The sequence below is a fragment of the Leopardus geoffroyi genome, chromosome C1, assembly GCF_018350155.1.
Source record: "Leopardus geoffroyi isolate Oge1 chromosome C1, O.geoffroyi_Oge1_pat1.0, whole genome shotgun sequence".
In the NCBI taxonomy this organism is placed as follows: Eukaryota; Metazoa; Chordata; class Mammalia; order Carnivora; family Felidae; genus Leopardus; species Leopardus geoffroyi.
Genome location: NC_059328.1, coordinates 206,567,747 through 206,586,818, shown reverse-complemented (window position 1 = coordinate 206,586,818; position 19,072 = coordinate 206,567,747). Strand labels below are relative to the sequence as shown.

The following is a 19,072-nucleotide window of genomic DNA, read 5'->3' as shown; positions in this document are numbered from 1 at the left end:
CTCCGAACACCTCCACTGGGGAAGAATCTGGCTTGTGCTCCCAGCAAGGGGACCCTGCTGTGGTAGCAGGAAAGAGCAAGGCCAGCAGATGTGTCGAGGGTGTGCATTAAAGAAGCGTCACAGCCGGAACTAGCTGCGCCCTGGCTTTTCTTGTTTGTTTTTGCATGCCATATAGACAGGCGTGGAAAAGGAAAAAGGATTTTTGGCTTCATATAGCTCCGTTGTCTCATGTGGCTATAGTTTTAGGAATTTAACATTCTATTCATGGTCCACATTCAAGTCTTCTTTTTCACATGCGTCCTGTAAATAGGCAAGTCTGTACTACAGGTGTGCCCCACTTTAAGAAAACAGTGGACACATGGTGTATCCAAAGTAATCCATTAAAGAGCCTTATGTTTACAGAAATGAAGAACTGCCATATGATTAAAAATGCCATTTATAAACAGCGAACCCCTTGGTGCACTTAAAATTCAAGTTAAAAAAAATCAAGACAGCCTTCAGGAAAACATCTCTTCTCTAAAACTGGATACATCTACACCACTTGGTTCTTGTTAGCCTCTTACTAGACAACCAGGGATTCAGGGAGGGAGGGAGGGAGGGTGAGCGAGCACATTTACGGGTCTCTCAAAGAGCCAGATCAAGGTAAAATACTTTTACATCAAGTTCCACGGGCCTAGTTCAGGGAACCGAACAGAGAAAAGAGGGAAACAGACGGAGGCCCTCGCAACTGTCACCTCTGCTGACAGCTGAACAAGAATGGGCATGAAACTGTGCAGGCGAGGTCAGGTCCAAGAGGGCGGAAGGGGAAGGTGCCCACTGCGGCCTGTCAAATGTTCAAAGGAGGAATGATGGGGGAGACTGGGAAGCCACCTCCTATGTCATCTTCTCTGGAATGGCCCCACATGGATGTAAGGAGATGGACTAAGGGGCTCCCTCACCCTTCCTTCCCGTTCTCGTGATTTGGTTCTGCTCGTCCTTTGCTCGGCCACGGCCACCACCGCTCTTCCTGCACACGATCGTCAACCCGGCTTTGGTGTGGCTTCGCCTCGGGAGCGCCGCAGGTGTTTGGGGGACGCGTCTCTGGCAAGCTCTGCCCTCGCCATGGAGTATCATCTCGTATCTGCTTCCCATCACATCATCTGTTCTGTAAGCCTGGCTCGTGTGCTGCCTCTCCCGGGAGCCCCCCTCGACTTGCTGCAGCCCCCAAGCAGGAACTCGTCTCCCCCTCCTCTCGGGCTCCTATGCCCCTACCCTCCAATTCCCTGAGCCAGAGGCTCCTGTCTCCTGCGAGAGCTCCACAGGGCAGGATTACGTCCATCCGGCTCCGCAGGCCCATGGTGCCCGGCGTATTACGTATTGAAAGTACAAACGGGGGCCTAGCCTTGGCCTTGCCAATAGGAGTGGCAGTTGTCTGCACCATTTCAAATAGCGTATTTGGGATGCGTGAAGACACAGCCTATCATCGTAACGATGTGGATATGAAACAGGGTCATATTCATTTGGCTCTGCAGGGTACTTATTCGTGAAAACCGTGTATTACCTTAACTAGCAGCACCGATAGCATTTACCTTTCAACTCACAGTGGCATTGGTCTCCAAATATGGTAAGATTCTTTTCCAAAAAAAATTTTTTTTTATGTTTATTTATTTTTGAGAGACAGAGACAACATGAGCGGGGGAGGGGCAGAGAGAGAGAGGGAGACCCTGAATCCGAAGCAGGCTCCAGGCTCCGAGCTGTCAGCACAGAGCCCGACGCGGGGCTCGAACTCACAAACCGTGAGATCATGACCTGAGCCGAAGTCGGTCTCTTAACCGACTGAGCCACCCAGGCGCCCCGAAGATTGTTTTTAGTATCAAGGAGTCAGAGGAGGGTATGTGAGCTTGTGCGCCTACCACTTCCTGCTAATCACATCTACGGCCGCCATGACACTCCCCAACATCTGCACATGATTGAACTACGACAGCAACAGAGAATTCTATAGCCTGCCATTTATTTTTGTCACCTCTTTTCAACTCCGGTCCAATGAACCCTGAAAGGTCTAGCAGGAAAAAAAAAATCCAAGGGAGCACAACCCTAGCTTTTGAAACATGTAACAAGAAGTCATAAGCAAACCAAAAATGATTTTATTTTAAAAAGAATAAATTTACATACACTACATGAGCAAGACATCTGAAACCTTCCAAAATAGAAACCCGGAGCATATGGCCCCGAAACACCACCTGCTTTGATTACACTCAAGAAGCCCAAGTTGCCGACGCGGACTAGAAAATCCCATGTTACCAGTGCGACCATCAGGCCTGTTGTAGAGTGATTTCGGCCACGGCCATTCACGGGTTTTGAGTTCAAGGTCCCTTCTGTGTTTCCTTCTGCATAATGCTGTGGGGCAGGTCTGAGCAAAATCAGCATGGAGTGACAGCTGTTTAGGATGACGGTACAGGTTGGAGGTCCCAGCCCGGAATGGTAGTGGGTTGGGGGCAGGCTGAGGACGGTTAGAAAGGAGACATGTTCTGCTTGCCTCCCAGAGGTGCCAGGAGTCCTGAGGACTCTAGTGTCACGGTTTCCAAAGGCAGGGTTGGCCCGACCACAGGTCCTAAGCCTATGTGGGATACATCACGATGAGCTTGACTTTTAAATTCTTAATCCCCAAGTCGCCTGAAGGAGAGGTGCTCTGGGCCACCGCTGAGGCGATTCCAGCAGGGGGCAGTCTTTCCCCAGAGAGAAAATCCAAATGTCTCCAAGGAGCCATAGGGCCTGCTCTTTGAAGGGGCACGCGTGGGGTGTGTGAGACAGCCGCCTGGGAGGGTGTCAGATGAGTGACGAAGGCCAGCAAGAGGAGGAAGCAGGTAGTGACTTCCAATCCGTTTCTGCCGGATTCCAGGCCACAGAGCAGAAGAGCTCAAAAACTAAAATTGTCTTCACCAATATACATACTTTTAAAAAAATTTTTTTATTAAACGTTTTTATTTTTGAGAGACAGAGAGAGACAGACCATGAGCAGGGGAGGGGCAGAGAGAGAGGGAGACACAGAATCCGAAGCAGGCTCCAGGCTCGAGCTGTCAGCACAGAGCCCGACGTGGGGCTCGAACTCACAGCCCGCGAGATCATGACCTGAGCCGAAGTCGGACACCCAACCGACTGAGCCACCCAGGCGCCCCAGCATACTTTTTATTCTCCAGCTGCAAAACAAGATACTTCAAAAAGTGACCATGACAAGCCCTTGGGTCATTATTTAATGGGCTACAGCTACTGTATTCATCCTCAGTCCAATTGTGTAAATACAGCCTCAAACGCATTAATACGGCGGATTGCTGTCCTATTGCTGGGACTTAAAAGGACAGCATTAAAAATTACACGTACACACTTGAGTGAAGTGTCAGCACCCACTGCCACGACAACCATTATGGCCTCTCCTTTCAAAAGATACAAGTGGAAAGACCTGATCCTTTTGCTGACTGGCTCCAGAAGAATCAACTAAAATCATTTGGCATAAGTATTATCCAGGGCTGCAGGGACTTGCCTCCTCCACTGCACTGGTGGGGCTGGCCTGTGAGTTGGGGCCCCCCTTTCCTTTCCCATTTCCCCCCCATCATGGTACCACAAATACTGGTCGGAGTTTGCTGTAACAACGGCAGGTCATTTCGAGCCCCGCCTTCTAATTATGGAAAATGTCAGGAGAATTTCAAGGAGAAGCAAAACGTTTTCCTAAAAAAAGTCCTTCTTAATTGACAGGAGCGCTAAGCCAGACAGCAAAGGTCATCCCAACAGAAAGGCCAGGGGAGATGTTTGCAATCGGGACAAATGGGGCTTGAGGTTTTCACACTGGGGGCAGAGGTTAAGAGCCTAACGTTCAAGGCAGGCTAACTGTCCCCCAAAGAATGTGTATGGCGATGTTATGTTGGGATCACAAGTCATTGATTTCAGTGGTTTGGGTACCATAGTGAGAAAGACACTTCCTTAGCTATGCATCTACGCTAACTTTTCAGGAAATTGTGGATGCTTGTTCCTTATTCTTTAAAAAAATTTTTTTCTAATGTTTATCTCCTTTTTGAGACAGAGGGAGACAGGATGTGAGCTGGGGAAGGGGCAGGGAGGGAGGGAGACACAGAATCCGAGTCAGGCTCCAGGCTCCGAGCTGTGAGCACAGAGCCCGACGCAGGGCTCGAACTCACCAACTGCGAGATCGTGACCTGAGCCGAAGTCGGACGCTTAACCGACTGAGCCACCAGGCACCCCTGCTTATTCCTAATTCTTAAGAACCGAAGAGAAGCCTGCAGAGAGAAGCTGCCGGTGTTTGCATAAGATCCCCCGCCTAAGTCTAATGAGGACACGCACAGGCTTAAAGGGTGTGTTGCGTTCGGTCATGTTGTTTTCCCAAGAGAGGCCGACCCTGTTCCTGCCTTAACTACCCTTAAAAACTGCCGAGAGACAAGAGGTGGGAAGATGGAGAGGGAGCCCCGATTCTACTTAGTAGGTGAGAAAATAGGTTTACGCGAAGTAGATGAGAAATGGAGGAGTGATGTCCCCGGAGGCCCAGTCCCCCCTTGTCAGGCCCCAGGAGGGATTAAGTTCATCTGTTCTAGTGATCCACTTTCACAGGCAGCTGACAGGGCCTCCCCAGTTGGTAAGGAAGCCAAAAAAAAAAAAAAAAAAAAAAAAAAAAAAAACCACCTACAGATGGGCAGAGTGCTGCCCAAGTCCCTGGGAAGCAGGAGAGAGCGGGACACTCTGAGAAGCCCGGATGAAGTGAGGTGGGATCCAGGTTTCCTGGATCCGAAGAGTGTAGAAATGCTACCTGGAATTCTGCAAAATGCACGGACGAGGAGGAGCGATGCTGTTTGAATACGTGCACCCACAGAGAGCGGGACTCAGGAGGAACACAGGCTCTCACCCACCATCTCCCAGCGTCGCCCCCGCCTCGTTATCGCTCCACGGGGAGGTCCGCAGCGCCCTTGCCACCCAAGCGGGCACAGTCTAGCGTGATCACAACAGCAAAGTCACCCTGTCCCAGGAATGCAGTTCTACACGGTGACACCCCTTCTCTGGACCAACCAAGTTTGGACCCGAGACTCAGTGATGGGCAAGGTCGTAACTGAAGAGAGACGCCTGACCTCCAGCCTCTCCGATCACGCCTGTCTCTTTCGGATCTCCCAAGCCAGGCCACGATTCCTGCCAGCCCACGACTAGGTCCAGGGTCCCTGGGGTGGGGAGGACCCTTAAAGAACGGACCATGGGTTTAGCCTGGCTTCACCTGCAGCATGATACTTACAGACCACGGCCCCCCAGGAGACTGGATTTCCCTTCGCACAGCAGCAATATTTATCTCAGACATCAGCAAAAGGAACATGGGACTCGGGATTTTTTTTTTTTTAAGAAAAATGTATGCTCGAAACTTGCCCACCCAACTACTCTCCTGTTTTGGCTCTCCTGCCCAGTGGGCTACTTCCCAACCATTTGAGGTTCAGAGCAATCCCAAAAACCTGTGCAGCATTGGCACAAAGGTTGTGGCGCAGATGCCCACAGATGTGTAGGTGACGAACTTGTAAGGCACTTCGATCTCTAGTCTCCGCCTGGCCTCCTTGTTCCTGGTGACCACCTTGAACCACGAGTATAGCACTTGCAGCGAGAGATTCTGTACGAGCTGGCGGACCAGAAGGATCAGCACGATTCCCACGACGAATTTGGTCAGACCCAAAACTACCATGTCGGTGGTGAGCGGCGGGATGTTCTGAATGACAGGGAGGGACTCGGCGGGCGCCGACACGAGCTGGAAGAAGTGGTTGATCCAGAACCCTAAGGTCACGCCCGCCCCCGCGGCCAGGATGGTTGTGGTGTCCGCTCGGGTTGGGCTGTAGCAGTCGGACACGGGGTAGTTGTAACACAGGAAGAACGGCACCACGATGACACAGACGGGGAAGAGGGGGCTGGCCGAGTCCAGGCGATCGATAAGGGTCCAGGCGGGGTAGGTGAGGACAATGAGGACCGCGGTGACCAGGATGCCACCCAGCACATCCTGTGGGGAGGAGAGAAAAGAAGGGTGTAAGCCAGCGAGTGCTTCCCTGTGGACAGGTGTCACTTGAGTCCAATCGGGTCCCTTTGACGCCGAAAGGACAATTTGCACATTGCTTTCCCTTACACTGCTGTAAAAAAATGGGAAGTTGTACAAATTTGACCACAGGAAAAACCACGGCGCTATTCACGTTGCGTATTTCCCAGTTTTTCTGTCCTTTGGAAAAGATGTTACGTGTTTTCTTAACGAATAGCCCGGACCACTTTTTTCCTAGATCTTCTATTATTTGCATTTAATACTCTATCACAAGTATTGCCTTAAACCTCACGGGGCCGGGGGCGGGGGGGGGGCGTCCTCCTTTCCTGGCAGCCTGGGGCTGGGGCTGCGGCTGGAGGAGGAAGTTAGGTGCTGGGGAGGCCCCTGCACACAGCAAGCTGCCCTTTGTCACCTCTAAGGTACATTTACGGGGGGTGGTTTGAGAAGAGACTTTGGACGTGCTCCGTCTTCTGAGACGGAATTTCCAACAGCCTGCAGACAACTCAGCCAGTGGACATTCCATGCTGCTCTTAACCAATCCTTCCTTTTAGCACATATTAGACTGTGGTCTTTCTTTCTTCTGTTCCTCTCTTTCCCCTTCCTTATTATTATTTTTTTCCCCCTCTCTCAGTCCCTCCTTTCCTTCCCTCCTTAAATGCTTATTTAAAATACTTTAAGGGGCGCCTGGGTGGCTCAGTCAATTATGCGTCCAACTTCAGCTCAGGTCACGATCTTGCCGTCTGTGAATTCGACTCTGCTCATGCCTCTCTCTCTCTCTCTTTCTCTCAAAAGTGAAATAAAAACATAAAAAAAAAAATGTTAAATACTTTAACCCCTCAATGTCACCCATGGTCTCCTTCCCTTCGCGTTCTCATTGCAAAATTCACCAGAAGGCGAAGTCTTACTGGAATTAACAGAGGCACACATCAACTCAGAGAGTAAAGAACTTGCCGAGGTTTTGCAACTCCGTTTCACAAGGATTTTTATTTTTTTATTTTTTGGAAGTTTACAGTTGAAAACTCAAAATTTTTCCCCGAGGCATCGGAAAATCTGGAAGGCACCAGAAAGTACTACAGAGGCATTACCGGAAATCTGAAAGCTGCTGAAAAGCAGAAGAACTAAAGATCCTTGTTTCCATCACCTAGAGTCAACCCTGTCTACGTACGGGGCGTGTGGCCTGCCGCTGTCTAGGATTCATTTTGACTTCGAGTTCTTGGGAAGAGACGTTCTTTCTTCTTCTGAAGGCGGTACCCTGTGTTTATTCAGCGGCTCGTTAATGTTCAGCTTTTCTGAATGTTACCCTGCATCACGCTGGCTCTTCTGCGACCCCCAAGAAGTCTCTTTTCTCCACATCCTCCTCCTTCCGCATCCGAGACACGGGCATTTCCAGACTCCGTCTTCCAGCCTGATGTGTCTCCTCCCTCGGGGAGTATAACACACACATAACTTCCCCCCTCCAGCCTCTCCGTGGGGATCTCAGATCTGGGGTTTCAGGGGTCTCTCTCCAACGTGAGTCCTGCTTCTCTTGGCCCAAGGCTGGACATTTTCACCCAGATGGACAGCCCCGCACACCAACTGGGCTAAAATAGAAACGACCAACAAGCAAAAAGAGACAGGAGCAAAGGAAATGAGTTTACAGAAAAGGAAACAGCACCTCTTAAGCACACAAAAACATACCTGAACCTATGAGTACGTGGAAATTAAACTGGGCGGAGGAGAAATTAAAACTTATGTTCACCTAAAAGTCACTACATGAATGTTTATAGCGGTTCTATTTATAATCCTCCCCCCAACCCCAAAACTGCAAACAACCTCAAAGCCATTCACTGGGTGAACGCGTGCTACATTCATTGGCCAGGACGCTTCCGTGCGATAAAAAGCAACACACTCCTGATGCGTGCAACAGCTTGGAAGCAAATCTCCAGGGAATTCTGATTGGGGAAAAGCCACTCTCCAAGGGTCACATGCCGCATGGTTCTATTTATGTGACATCCTCTAAAAGATACAACCCTAGTGACAGAGAACAGATCAGCGGCTGCCAGGGTTGAGGGGTGGGGGGAGGGTGTTTGGGGGATAAAGAAACCGTTCCGTTTTGCGTGCATGGCCAACCCCAATCTGTACAGGTGTTAAAATCCATAGAGCCACATGCCCAAAACAAAGGCAACTTTACTGTTACTGCAAATCACATTTCAAGCCAAAAATTAAAAGGTGGTGGGGTTTTTTTTCACCCCATTGCTTTCACTAAATAACACAGTGGGGCGTCTGTGGCTGTGTGGAAAGCAGCGTCTGGACTCCTACAGTTCCCGGCTTGTCCCTCCCTCCTCCCCCCACCCCCACCCAACCCGTGCTGGGAATGCTCCCCTCACCTACCAGCTGTAACAAAACCCAGAAGTTTGAAAACATTCTGCTGAGGAAGCAGTAGAAAGGAAAGGGGACTCCTGTCCGTGCGACTGTAGGAGTGCAAAATGGCACAACCCTTGTAGGGGAAGAAAGTTTTAATTTCACCTCTCTGACCCGCAGTCTCATTCTGGGACTTGGCCATAGGGATCCACCTGCCTCTAGCTGCAAAGAGGTGTGTATTTTCAAGTTTTCCAGTGTGGTAGTGTTGGCGGTAACAGGAGGCTGGAAAAATGCCAAGTTCCACGTATAGGGACCGGTTAGATCGAACCACGGTCGAGCCACACAATGGAATACTCTGTCTCTATGAAATGGGTGAGGAGGTTCTGACATGGAACTTTTTTTTTTTTAAGTTTGTTTGTTTGTTTGTTTGTTTGTTTATTTATTTAGAGAGAGCGCGCGCGCACGTGCATGAGCTTGAGCCGGGGCGGGGTGGAGAGAAGGGGAGAGAAAAAGAATCCCAAGCAGGCTCAGCACAGAGCCCGATGTGGGGCTCGAACTCACGAACCTTGAGATCACGACCTGAGCCGAAATCTAGAGGCAGACGCTTGACTGGCTGAGCCACCCAGGAGCCCCTCTGACGTGGAATTTTTAAAAGCACAGGGCAGGCCAGTGTGCCTAACATGCTGCCATTTTCATTTTTAAAAAGATGGGAGAATATACAGCTAAGTTCTTCCCGGAATACGCAAACAGGTCCACTTAAATGGTGGGGGACACGGTGGGCAAGGAGACAGGACACCCTCGTGTGCCTTCTGAATTTTATTATCATGTAAACGTGCTGCCTCCTTAAAAAAATTCAAGTGAAATAATTCAGCGTCTCCTCTTCCAAACAGGATCTGCCTTTCAATTCCCAGATGGAGTGGGGATCCCAGGTGAGCTGAGCTGTGTCCTCCATGGGGATTTGGGCGTAGGTGGAAAACGGTGGCGGGGCGGGGGGGGGGGGGGGGATGGCCTGCTAAGATGTCACCTTAGGACTGAGAGCGTCTTGTCTGTGAGTCTTAAAGGAACACACAGTTCTGAGGGAAGGAGGAGACCCAGGTCCAATGAACTCAAACACCCCAAACAAGCCTTTACTCTCAGTGGGGAGAGAAGATTCTACCACTCAAATGATGTCCCGGCCAGCCCCACCAAAGTCCCATCTGCATTCTGAAGGAGTCAGAGAGAATGAAGAGAGTCATTTTGCCTCAGTGTATAAAACACAGAGCTAAAGAAGGCTGTTTTGAGGTCCCTCTGGCGGAGGGCGCTCCAATGGGAAGAACCCATTCCTCCTCCTCGTACCTGTTGGCCACAGTGCCCTTGGTGAGACCACCTGGCAGGACGAAGGCAGAGGCCCCGCCTCATTCACTATGGCCCTTGGATCCATCTTGGGTGTAGGCCTGCGGAGCCTGGAGGGGCAGCTGAAGAGACGCTGGTGACAGGCAGACCAGCAGGGGAAGGGCCTGGTGGGGCAGGACTCAGCAGCCACAGCATCTCCTAGACGAGCTACGGGGCAGTGACCTTCGGTACCTGCGAGCTGCTGAGCCTGGAAGGCAAGGAGGCAGGACCAACCTGCTGACCTAGGCGGGGAGCAAGGGACACCATACTGTCTGACCCCAAGGAGGCGCTAGGGGGGCTCAGACTGGTTGGAGAGCCCCGGGGAGACTCCCTCTGAAACCCCAGAAATATTTTGTGGGGGTATTTCTGTTCGGGGTGGGGACAAACACAGGTGTGCAGGGCGTCGGAGGTTTGGAGTGATCTTGTGGGTGTTTGGGGAGATTCGCCCCAGTCTCCCTGGCCCCAGAAGCTCAGGGTCCTGCTGGCCACACTGAGCGCTCCCTCCCTTCGCTACCCATAAGCTCCCATTGCCGTGTTCTGCGGAGTACTCCCCCGGCACAAATCCCTGCTCCGGCTGTCACCACCCCGAGGTCAAACCTTCACGTCACCTCCTGCCTGCCACTCTCCCGACCGCCTTCCTGATGGCTGTTTCTTTTTTCTTTTTTTTAATTTTTTTTAAACGTTTATTTATTTTTGAGACAGAGAGAGACAGAGCACGAACAGGGGAGGGGCAGAGAGAGAGGGAGACACAGAATCGGAAGCAGGCTCCAGGCTCTGAGCCATCAGCCCAGAGCCCGACGCGGGGCTTGAACTCACAGACCGCGAGATCGTGACCTGAAGTGGGACGCTTAACCGACTGAGCCACCCAGGCGCCCCCTGATGGCTGTTTCAATAGCAAATGTTCTCCAATGTTCTTGTGGAACATGAACACTTTGGAATCCCTGAGGAAGACTATTACAATACAGACTTCAGGAGCACCTGGGTGGCTCAGTTGGTCGAGGGCCAGACTTCAGCTCCGGGCACGATCTCATGGTACGTGACTTCGAGCCCCGGATCGGGCACTGCACTGAAAGTATGGAGCCTGCTTCGGAGCCTCTGTCTCCCTCTCCCTCTTCTCCTTCCCCCGCCACCGCCCACCCCCCCCGAAATAAATAAACATTAAAAAAAATTTTTTAATGCAGATTTTATCAAATGCAAGGGATGCGAGTGTGGCCCAGGAGCCTACATTTAACACCCAACACAATGCTGAGGTAAAAACTTGGAGAAATACTAGCCTCCAGACTGAGCGTCAGAGTCTATGTGCCATGGGTTTGATCGGTCTACCATTCTCGGGGGTTCCCTCACTGCTTTCCCATTTGAACTCTCCATTACGGTCAGAGGGGGCTGCTCGCTTTCGCCAAACACGCCCAGTGCAGTCTATTCCGTCTAGCTTTTTGCAGTCCCTTTACGTATAGCGCACTTGAACCACGTCTCTGCAGACCATGTCAGTTCATCTAAGGCTCGGCTCAAAAGCCACTTCCTTTCCCAAATATCCTCGTGTATCACCACTGTTGGAAATAACCCTCCCCGGGGCGCCTGGGTGGCGCAGTCGGTTAAGCGTCCGACTTCAGCCAGGTCACGATCTCGCGGTCCGTGAGTTCGAGCCCTGCGTCGGGCTCTGGGCTGATGGCTCAGAGCCTGGAGCCTGTTTCCGATTCTGTGTCTCCCTCTCTCTCTGCCCCTCCCCCGTTCATGCTGTGTCTCTCTCTGTCCCAAAAATAAATAAACGTTGAAAAAAAAAATTTAAAAAAAAATAAATAAATAAATAAAAAGAAATAACCCTCCCTGGATTGAATGTGAAGGCCCTTGCTTCCAATCACTCCCAAAGCCCTTCCTTCATATTGCCTTTGCTGCGGCCATATGTCTGCACACTCTTCCCCTGAGTTGATTAAAAGACGCCGATCAGCAAGGTTCTCTTAGGTCTCCAGGCTTCTAGCATAGAGCCTGGCCTGTAGCACGTGCGGGCCCTTCTCTTCTCCTGAATGTCCAAAATCGTTAATACCCACTGTTGCAACACATAAAAGAAAACGTGCCCGCCTGCCTGCCTTCTGTCTTTTTCTGTAACTGCAGTTACCAAATTCCCAGACATCTGGTTGGAATATTCTTCACAAATGAATTCTGTTCGTCTCCAATGCTTCAGGAAGAGTGGACTCTCTTGGTTCACAGCCCTAGCGTTTGAGGCAACGGTAATCTCAGCCAACGTGGCTGCTGGCATAGAGGTTTCTCGCTGCTAGCCAACACAGTTGGATTTTCTGCCATAAAAGGTGATGTTGTAATAACGACGGTTTGTTATTTTTATAAGGAAAATACTTGAACCATCGCTTATGAGCTTTCTAATTCGGGGCTCTAAATCTCTAGTAATAAAATTATCCTAAACAGCTTCTAAAAATAAGGACTGTAACGCTTGAAAATTCAGGAACAACTTTTTGTGTTAATTTTTTCGAGCTACTCAGTTCGCAGAAACTATAGAAACTGACAAAAATCTCCATTTCAGAATTGGATCTGCTGTTTTGATTCTGGAAAATTCTAAACGAGCAGGTGATTTCTTTGGAACCTCTGCTGTTTGGCACAGCACATGGGGCTAGGGAGAAAACAGTTCCCAGGTCTCTGGAAAGGCGAAGACGGGCTGTGGGCAGGGGTCAGTGCCGAGGGCCCAAGGGCAGAGGTGGGGAGCCAGGAGCCAGCTCTGGGACAAAGCTGTCCTGAGCAGGTGGACCTGACAGGCAGGGTAGAGAGAAGAGAGGGAAGGGCACAGGTGACTTACAGGGAGATGTGACTGGCACGGGAGATCAGGAAAAGAGCTGGTGACAAAGCATGGGAGGGAAGGACACGAGGGCAAAAATGGCAGAATAGACATTCCTTACTTTGCAAAAAAAAAAAAAAAAAAAAAAAAAAAAAATCCCCACAAAACGTCTTTCCATAGAACATATATAATTAGACTAGAAATTGCACAACAAATACACAACTCACTGCCTTGCCCCAATTATTCCACTCCTAGGAGGTTATTCTAAAAAAAATCCAAAGAAAATAATAAAGCCGTTCACAAAGATCCACGTATAGGGATGATTCTCATTGGACCGATTCAGTTCACAACCAATCAAGTCAACTAAGTAACACATGCCCCGCTATAGAACAATCCGAAAATACAAATAAGCAAAAATAGCACAAGGACTGGGGCATACATTGTAACAATAAAGAATCGGGGAAAGATGCAAATCAAGCATACTATTATGCTTTCTTATTTAATAACCTAGCATGAACATTTTACATTTGAGAAGATACATTTAGGAGCCTTATTTTTTATGGTTTCAAAGCACCCATACGTGAGATAATATCAAGCAGCATACAGACTTTCTCCATAAAGGATGCCCTAGACTTATATAAATATATACTTGCATGGATGGATAAAATGTCAGAAGGAATCAACTAAAATGTTAAAAGTAGTTTTTTTTTTCCTATTTGCATATCACAGATGATGATTATCTTCTCCACGCTTTGTGGTATTTTGTAAATTTTCTAGTCAACACCTATCATTTTAATATAGTGAAAAAGTAATCCAGGTGAAGAAATCAGGGTGTTAAAATCAGAATGTGTCAACACAGCTGAAAAGAAAAAAATACTTAACTGATGCTTATAAATTTTCACATCACGCCAAAAAAAATGAAACCCCCCACGCATCTATAGGACGCTCAACGTATCATTCCCCCACGACGTAAGTAACATTTAAAACAAAGGCACATAAGCTCCATGGCCAGGATTGTTTGAATCCGAGCACATTGTTTGAAAATATAATAAATCTTTAATTCAATTTACCATCCTGGGTTTAAGCAAAACCTTTCAAATTACTTGGGAAAAAAAATTACAAGAGACTACCATTTTCCAAAGTTACAATGCAGAAAGATGATTTTTGTCCCTATTCTCATTTTCACTTATAAAACTTAGTATTTAGATAAAAGCTTGAGCTTTATTGTGTCTCATTACAGAAAACGATGATAAAGACAGGCAATCTGGAATGTTCAGGAAAGAATGCTATTCAAGCTAGCCCAAGCATCGGGGCGAACTTCAGTGAGTGCTTATAGAAAACACATAAAAATCGTGTTTTTATTCTTAGCCAAACGGAAACACGCCTCCTGGTGAACATCTCTAGATATTTCAGCCACAGGCCCCAACCCTGAGAACTGCCAGCGTTTGTGAATTCGGACCCTACGTGTCATTCCCATATGCAGCTCACTGGGCCAAATTCACATTCTATCTCCAAACATCTTCGCTGAAGAATGCTATTGAGCAGACCAACACAACACAAGGTTAGCTAACTAGAAAGAAGTGGGGAGAACAAACCCATTCATTCAATTGTTAGGAAAGAATGCATTCAGATCTTGGAACCATTTATGCCGAGGGGTCTAGGATTCTGGCATCTTCCCCTCCGCCAGGTCCCCCGCAGAGAATGTGAAGGGCCCTCTCTGCCCTTGGCCGCCTTCACAGAGCAAGCTGAAGCCAGGCGCAGAGTAAAAGCCAAGACCTATTTCTTTGTACGTGCAGTGAATGCTCTCAATGCGAGTAGACCCTGACGTGAAAAACAAACTAGAAAAAAAAAAAAAAATCCCAAGCTCCTACAAATCTTCTAGCAAATAACTTTCAGTGACAGATCAAGGTTTCCTAGTTAACGCCCTCGGAATACTCGCTCGTTGCCCCGCTAGCTCCCAGTTAATTCAATTTCTGAGAATAATGTCGATGAGATTCAGTAAAAGCCAAATGGGAAGAGGGAGGCAACACTGTTCATGAATATGAATATGATTACAGCGAGAAACCTGCATGTTATGTGATTAGCATACGTATAGGGGAGAAAGAGTGAATGCGTAAGTTGAAAAAAAATTTCCTATTGTAACCCACCCCTGTTCACAGGGACCAAGCAAAAGCAGATTTACCTTGCCACAGGGTGTGAGCAGAAGCAGTAGAATCTCCTGAAATTCACGGCTCTTTGAATGGGGGGGGGGGGGGGGACTCCGTCACTGATGCCCCTCCCTGCCGTGTCATGGCTGTTGTCTGCACCACCTGATACCCCAGCACAAATCTAGGACTAAGGATCATGAGGCATGGAAATCTATGGCCATAAAGAGAAAGCCCGGAAAAAGACGTTTTAAGTTTTTTCTCAGTTCGTTTTAAAAGTTTATTTATTTGAGAAAGAGAGAGAAGGCACGTAAGTGGGGTGAGGGCAGAGAGAGAGGGAATCCCAAGCAGACTCCTGTCAGCACAGAGCCCAAGGACAGGGCTTGAACTCACGAACCGTGAGATCAAGACCTGAGCTGAAATCAAGAGTCAGATGCTCCACCCACTGAGCCACCTGCAGGGGGCCCCAAGGAAGACTTTTTGAATACTCACTAAGCTCAGGAGTGACTGATGAGGGAAAAGAAAGTATGCCAGCTTTCGCCTTCTGCAATTTAAAAATAAATGCTCACTTTCCAAGTGAGCACATCTAAACCTCCATTAGAAATTATGTTGACATTTTTAACAGAAAATGGTTTTCTGTGTGTTAAGAAAAATTACATAAAACTTGGACATGAGGCAAAAAAAAAAAATAACCTTTTTTGAGAGAGAGAGAGAGAGAGAGAGCGAGAGCGCACAAGAAAGCGAGGGCAGAGAGAGAGGGAGAATCCCACAGGCGGCAGAGAGAGAGAGAGAGAAGTGGGGCTTACCCGGGGCTCGTGTTTTTTTTTTTTTTTTTAACCTGAAGCAGGGCTCGTGTTCACCCAAAGTGGGACTTGAACTCAAGAACTGTGAGATCATGACCTGAGCCAAAGTCAGATGCTTAATGACTGAGCCACCCAGGCTGCCAAAAATAAACTCACTTCAATGTCATATGGGGGAAAAGGCCATCTAAGGATTACAGAAGAACAGTGCCCCGTTCACTACTGATTAGAGGTCTCAGACTTCACGGAGTGACAGGCGAGTTGACAGATTTTCATTTGGCAGAGATGCAAAAGATTTCCGTCCAGCGGAAATGATAACCCCAAAGGTTACAGTTTGTTACTCTGTAGGATAGTAACCAGTTTTGTACATCCCAGCAGTCTCCAAGTAATACTTATTAAATTGTAAGTACTTCGTTCCTTATACCTTGCTGGTTCCGTCATTAATCAGTTGAATAAAATCTTTGACTCAGTTTATATGTGGGCAAGAGTTATGATTTTCCCATTTAAAAATTATCGTCTAGCAAGTAATTATTTCAATGGTTATTCCTGTGACTAATTATCTTGGATGATTGAATATGTACATTCCATATAACAACAAACAACAATGGTTTTCTTGTTTTACGTTGTATATTCACTGCTTCACTAAACAAGCGAACAGGGCAGGTGTTAACATTTCTTTTTTTTTAATTTTTTTTTTAACGTTTATTTATTTTTGAGACAGAGAGAGACAGAGCATGAACAGGGGAGGGGCAGAGAGAGAGGGAGACACAGAATCTGAAACAGGCCCCAGGCTCTGAGCGGTCAACACAGAGCCTGACGTGGGGCTCGAACTCACGGACTGTGAGATCATGACCTGAGCCGAAGTCGGTCGCTTAACCAACCGAGCCACCCAGGCGCCCCAAGGTGTTCATGTTTCTTAATGTGATGACGCTATAAGATACTACTGCATGCTTTTTACACTATCAATATTAACTAAAAATATATTTAGGTATAAGTGTCTACACTTTAGTCCATATACAGCATGAGTTAGGAAATAATCATCTGCTTGTCTTGGCTTCACAGAATCGAACAAGTCCAAACAGTAGACCTTCGTGAAACAGACAGAATTTCCCCACCCATAATTCGCATTAATATGAACAGATCTAACTATGATGAATCACAAGGCTAGGCGGGTCAACAGGATTATGACATTAGATCAAACAAGCTTCGAGACAGGTTATAACATCATCTTTGACAACTGCTAAGCAGCTTGTAAGAATGAAACTATAGGCAAGGACCATCTGCTTCAAGACACAAAAGGCACTGTCAAACATTTAAGCGATTTTTCTCCAATCTGGGTGGGCAGAGGGGCCTCTGAGCAAGAAAAGAACAGAAGAAAGTCATGTTCAATGCAATAGAACTGAACAGGCCCATGCAGGTCGAAATTTAATTGGCGTTGTCCCCATATTTGCTGGGATATTGTGTGTAGGGTGTTTCAGTGCTTTTCAAATCGTATCTTGCATTAGAACCTGCCGGGAAGCTTCCTAAAAGTCAGGTTCTGATTCAGTGGGTCCAGGTGGGGCCGGAGACTCTGCGTTTCCTTCCTTCCTTCCTTCCTTTTCTTCCTTCCTTCTTTTTCTTCCTTCCTTCCTTCTTTCCTTTTCTTTCTTCCTTCCTTTCTTTCTTTCTCTCTCTCTCTCTCTATTTGAGAGAGACAGAACGAACAAGCAGGGGGAGGGGCAGAGAGAGAGGAGGGGCAGAGAGAGGGGGACAGAGGATCCAGAGCGGGCTCTGTGCTGACAGCAGCGAGCCTGACGCGGGGCTCGAACTCATGAACCATGAGATCATGACCTGAGTCAAAATCCAGAGTCAGGTGCCTAACTGACTGAGCCACCCAGGCACCCCGAGAGTCTGCGTTTCTAACAAGCTCCCAGGTGATACTGAGGCTGCTGGTCAGGGGACTACAATATGAATGCCCAATACCATCTCATCCTGCTAAAAATCCCTGAGGCCAGCATGGGCTTTTCATGGTGAATGTAGCAGGTCAGAGCTTTTGGAGTGCTTTTTTGAAATATGCAGAAGAGTACAATTTCGGAATCATAGGAGTACCAAAGGTGAGACTACAGCTTTTGAAAGTCCTAAGGTGATAGTCTGATGTAGAAACTCTTGTGTGTAGAACCAGATACAAGAGAAAGATCTGAAGATGCTTTGTTGACCTAGTGCTCACATTTAGAGGAAAAGGAAATCTGTGCCAGTCCTTTGTCACTGACCTTAGGAAATGTTGGCCTGAACCCTTGAGTCCTGGCTCCCTGTGCAAAATAGAACTTCTGGAGGGCACGGTCTGTGGCCCTTGCATCCCAGTAGGAACTGGAGATTACGAGAGACTTGAAAAATATCGGTCTTGCTTTGCAGACCGTCCTAGCGATGTCAAATACAGTCATGTGGCGTCCTTGATGAGGCTGCACAATCTCAATTACAGGATTATCACTTCCTTTCCACTAAGTGTATGCCAAGTGAGAAGGTGAAACTATGTAGCTTTATTAAATGGAGAAGTGAGATCCAAGATACAATGAGGCATAAGATTGTGGTACACGGATGATCCTTTGCACAAGCGTGGCGAGAGCTCAGAGGTATGGCGTGGAAACCAAATTGTGCCATCAATCAATGCGTACGAAATAATTTTGTGGAGGCTTCGGGTTTTTTTTTAAAAGAATCAAATAAATTGCAGCACTTACAGGAAGCCTTGTGTGCATTTATGAATATGATACATGAGGGGCACCCAGGTGGCTCTGTCGGTTGAACATCTGACTTCAACTCAGGTCATGATCCCACAGTTCATGGGTTCAAGTCGCGCATCGGGCTCTGTGCTAACAGCTCAGAGCCTGGAGCCTGCTTCGGATTCTGTGTCTCCCTCTCTCTTTGCCCTTCTCCAGCTTGCACTCTCTCAAAAATGAATAAACGGTAAAAAAAAAAAAAAAAAAAAAAGAAAAGAAATATGATACATGAAGTATTCACTTCCTTTCTGAATTGAGCATGTTTTAAGAAACATTCCCACGGACATACATAAACACAGACCTCAATAGCATTTTGAGATTAAGATTAAATTCTGGACCTTATGTTGACTTTCAGAGCATAGGATTCAAGGCAGCCCCTTTACTCCTGTGCATCTGTCTGCTGTGGCCCTGTTCACGTTCATGTCCCAGAAGGACATACTTTGTTAATAAGACCAGTTCTCAGGCAGTTTGACGGCTGCAATGGGTAAACAGTCCCTTTGCCCTTTGCGGCCAGTGAAATAAATGCTATTCTTCTCTAAGGGCAACCTGAGCCAGCACAGCTCTAAACTCTTCGAGGTGAGTTTCATCTTCTGAAACAGCACCACAGAGAAGGGATGGATGGATATGAATTCTGTTGAGAACTCAGTTCCCTTTTTCAGTCAGATTTGGGAGGTAGGATTATAGCAACTAAGGGGAATTTTTCTAGTCAATGGTTTGCCAATTTAATTGAGCCCCAAACAATAAAAGGACGCAGGAAGTAAGCCCTGTGAAACTCATGTATTGGTTTTATTGCCAAAATTAAGTGTTGTTTCTTAAAAAAAAAAAGGGGGGGGGGAGCA

The 19,072-nt window shown here is 47.7% G+C and overlaps 1 protein-coding gene across 5 annotated transcripts in view; it reads right to left on the bottom strand.

Annotated features, from left to right (window-relative positions):
* Positions 1 to 5,330: 5,330 nt before the first annotated feature.
* The window catches only part of SGPP2 (sphingosine-1-phosphate phosphatase 2), a 108,524-nt gene continuing 94,782 nt past the window's right edge, over positions 5,331 to 19,072 (bottom strand). For all 5 annotated transcript variants that reach the window (XM_045481436.1, XM_045481440.1, XM_045481438.1 and 2 more), the window contains one exon: positions 5,331 to 6,010. In XM_045481436.1, the coding sequence (XP_045337392.1) occupies positions 5,459 to 6,010 (552 nt within the window). In that variant the 3' untranslated portion in view covers positions 5,331 to 5,458. The remainder of the gene's footprint in view (positions 6,011 to 19,072) is intronic.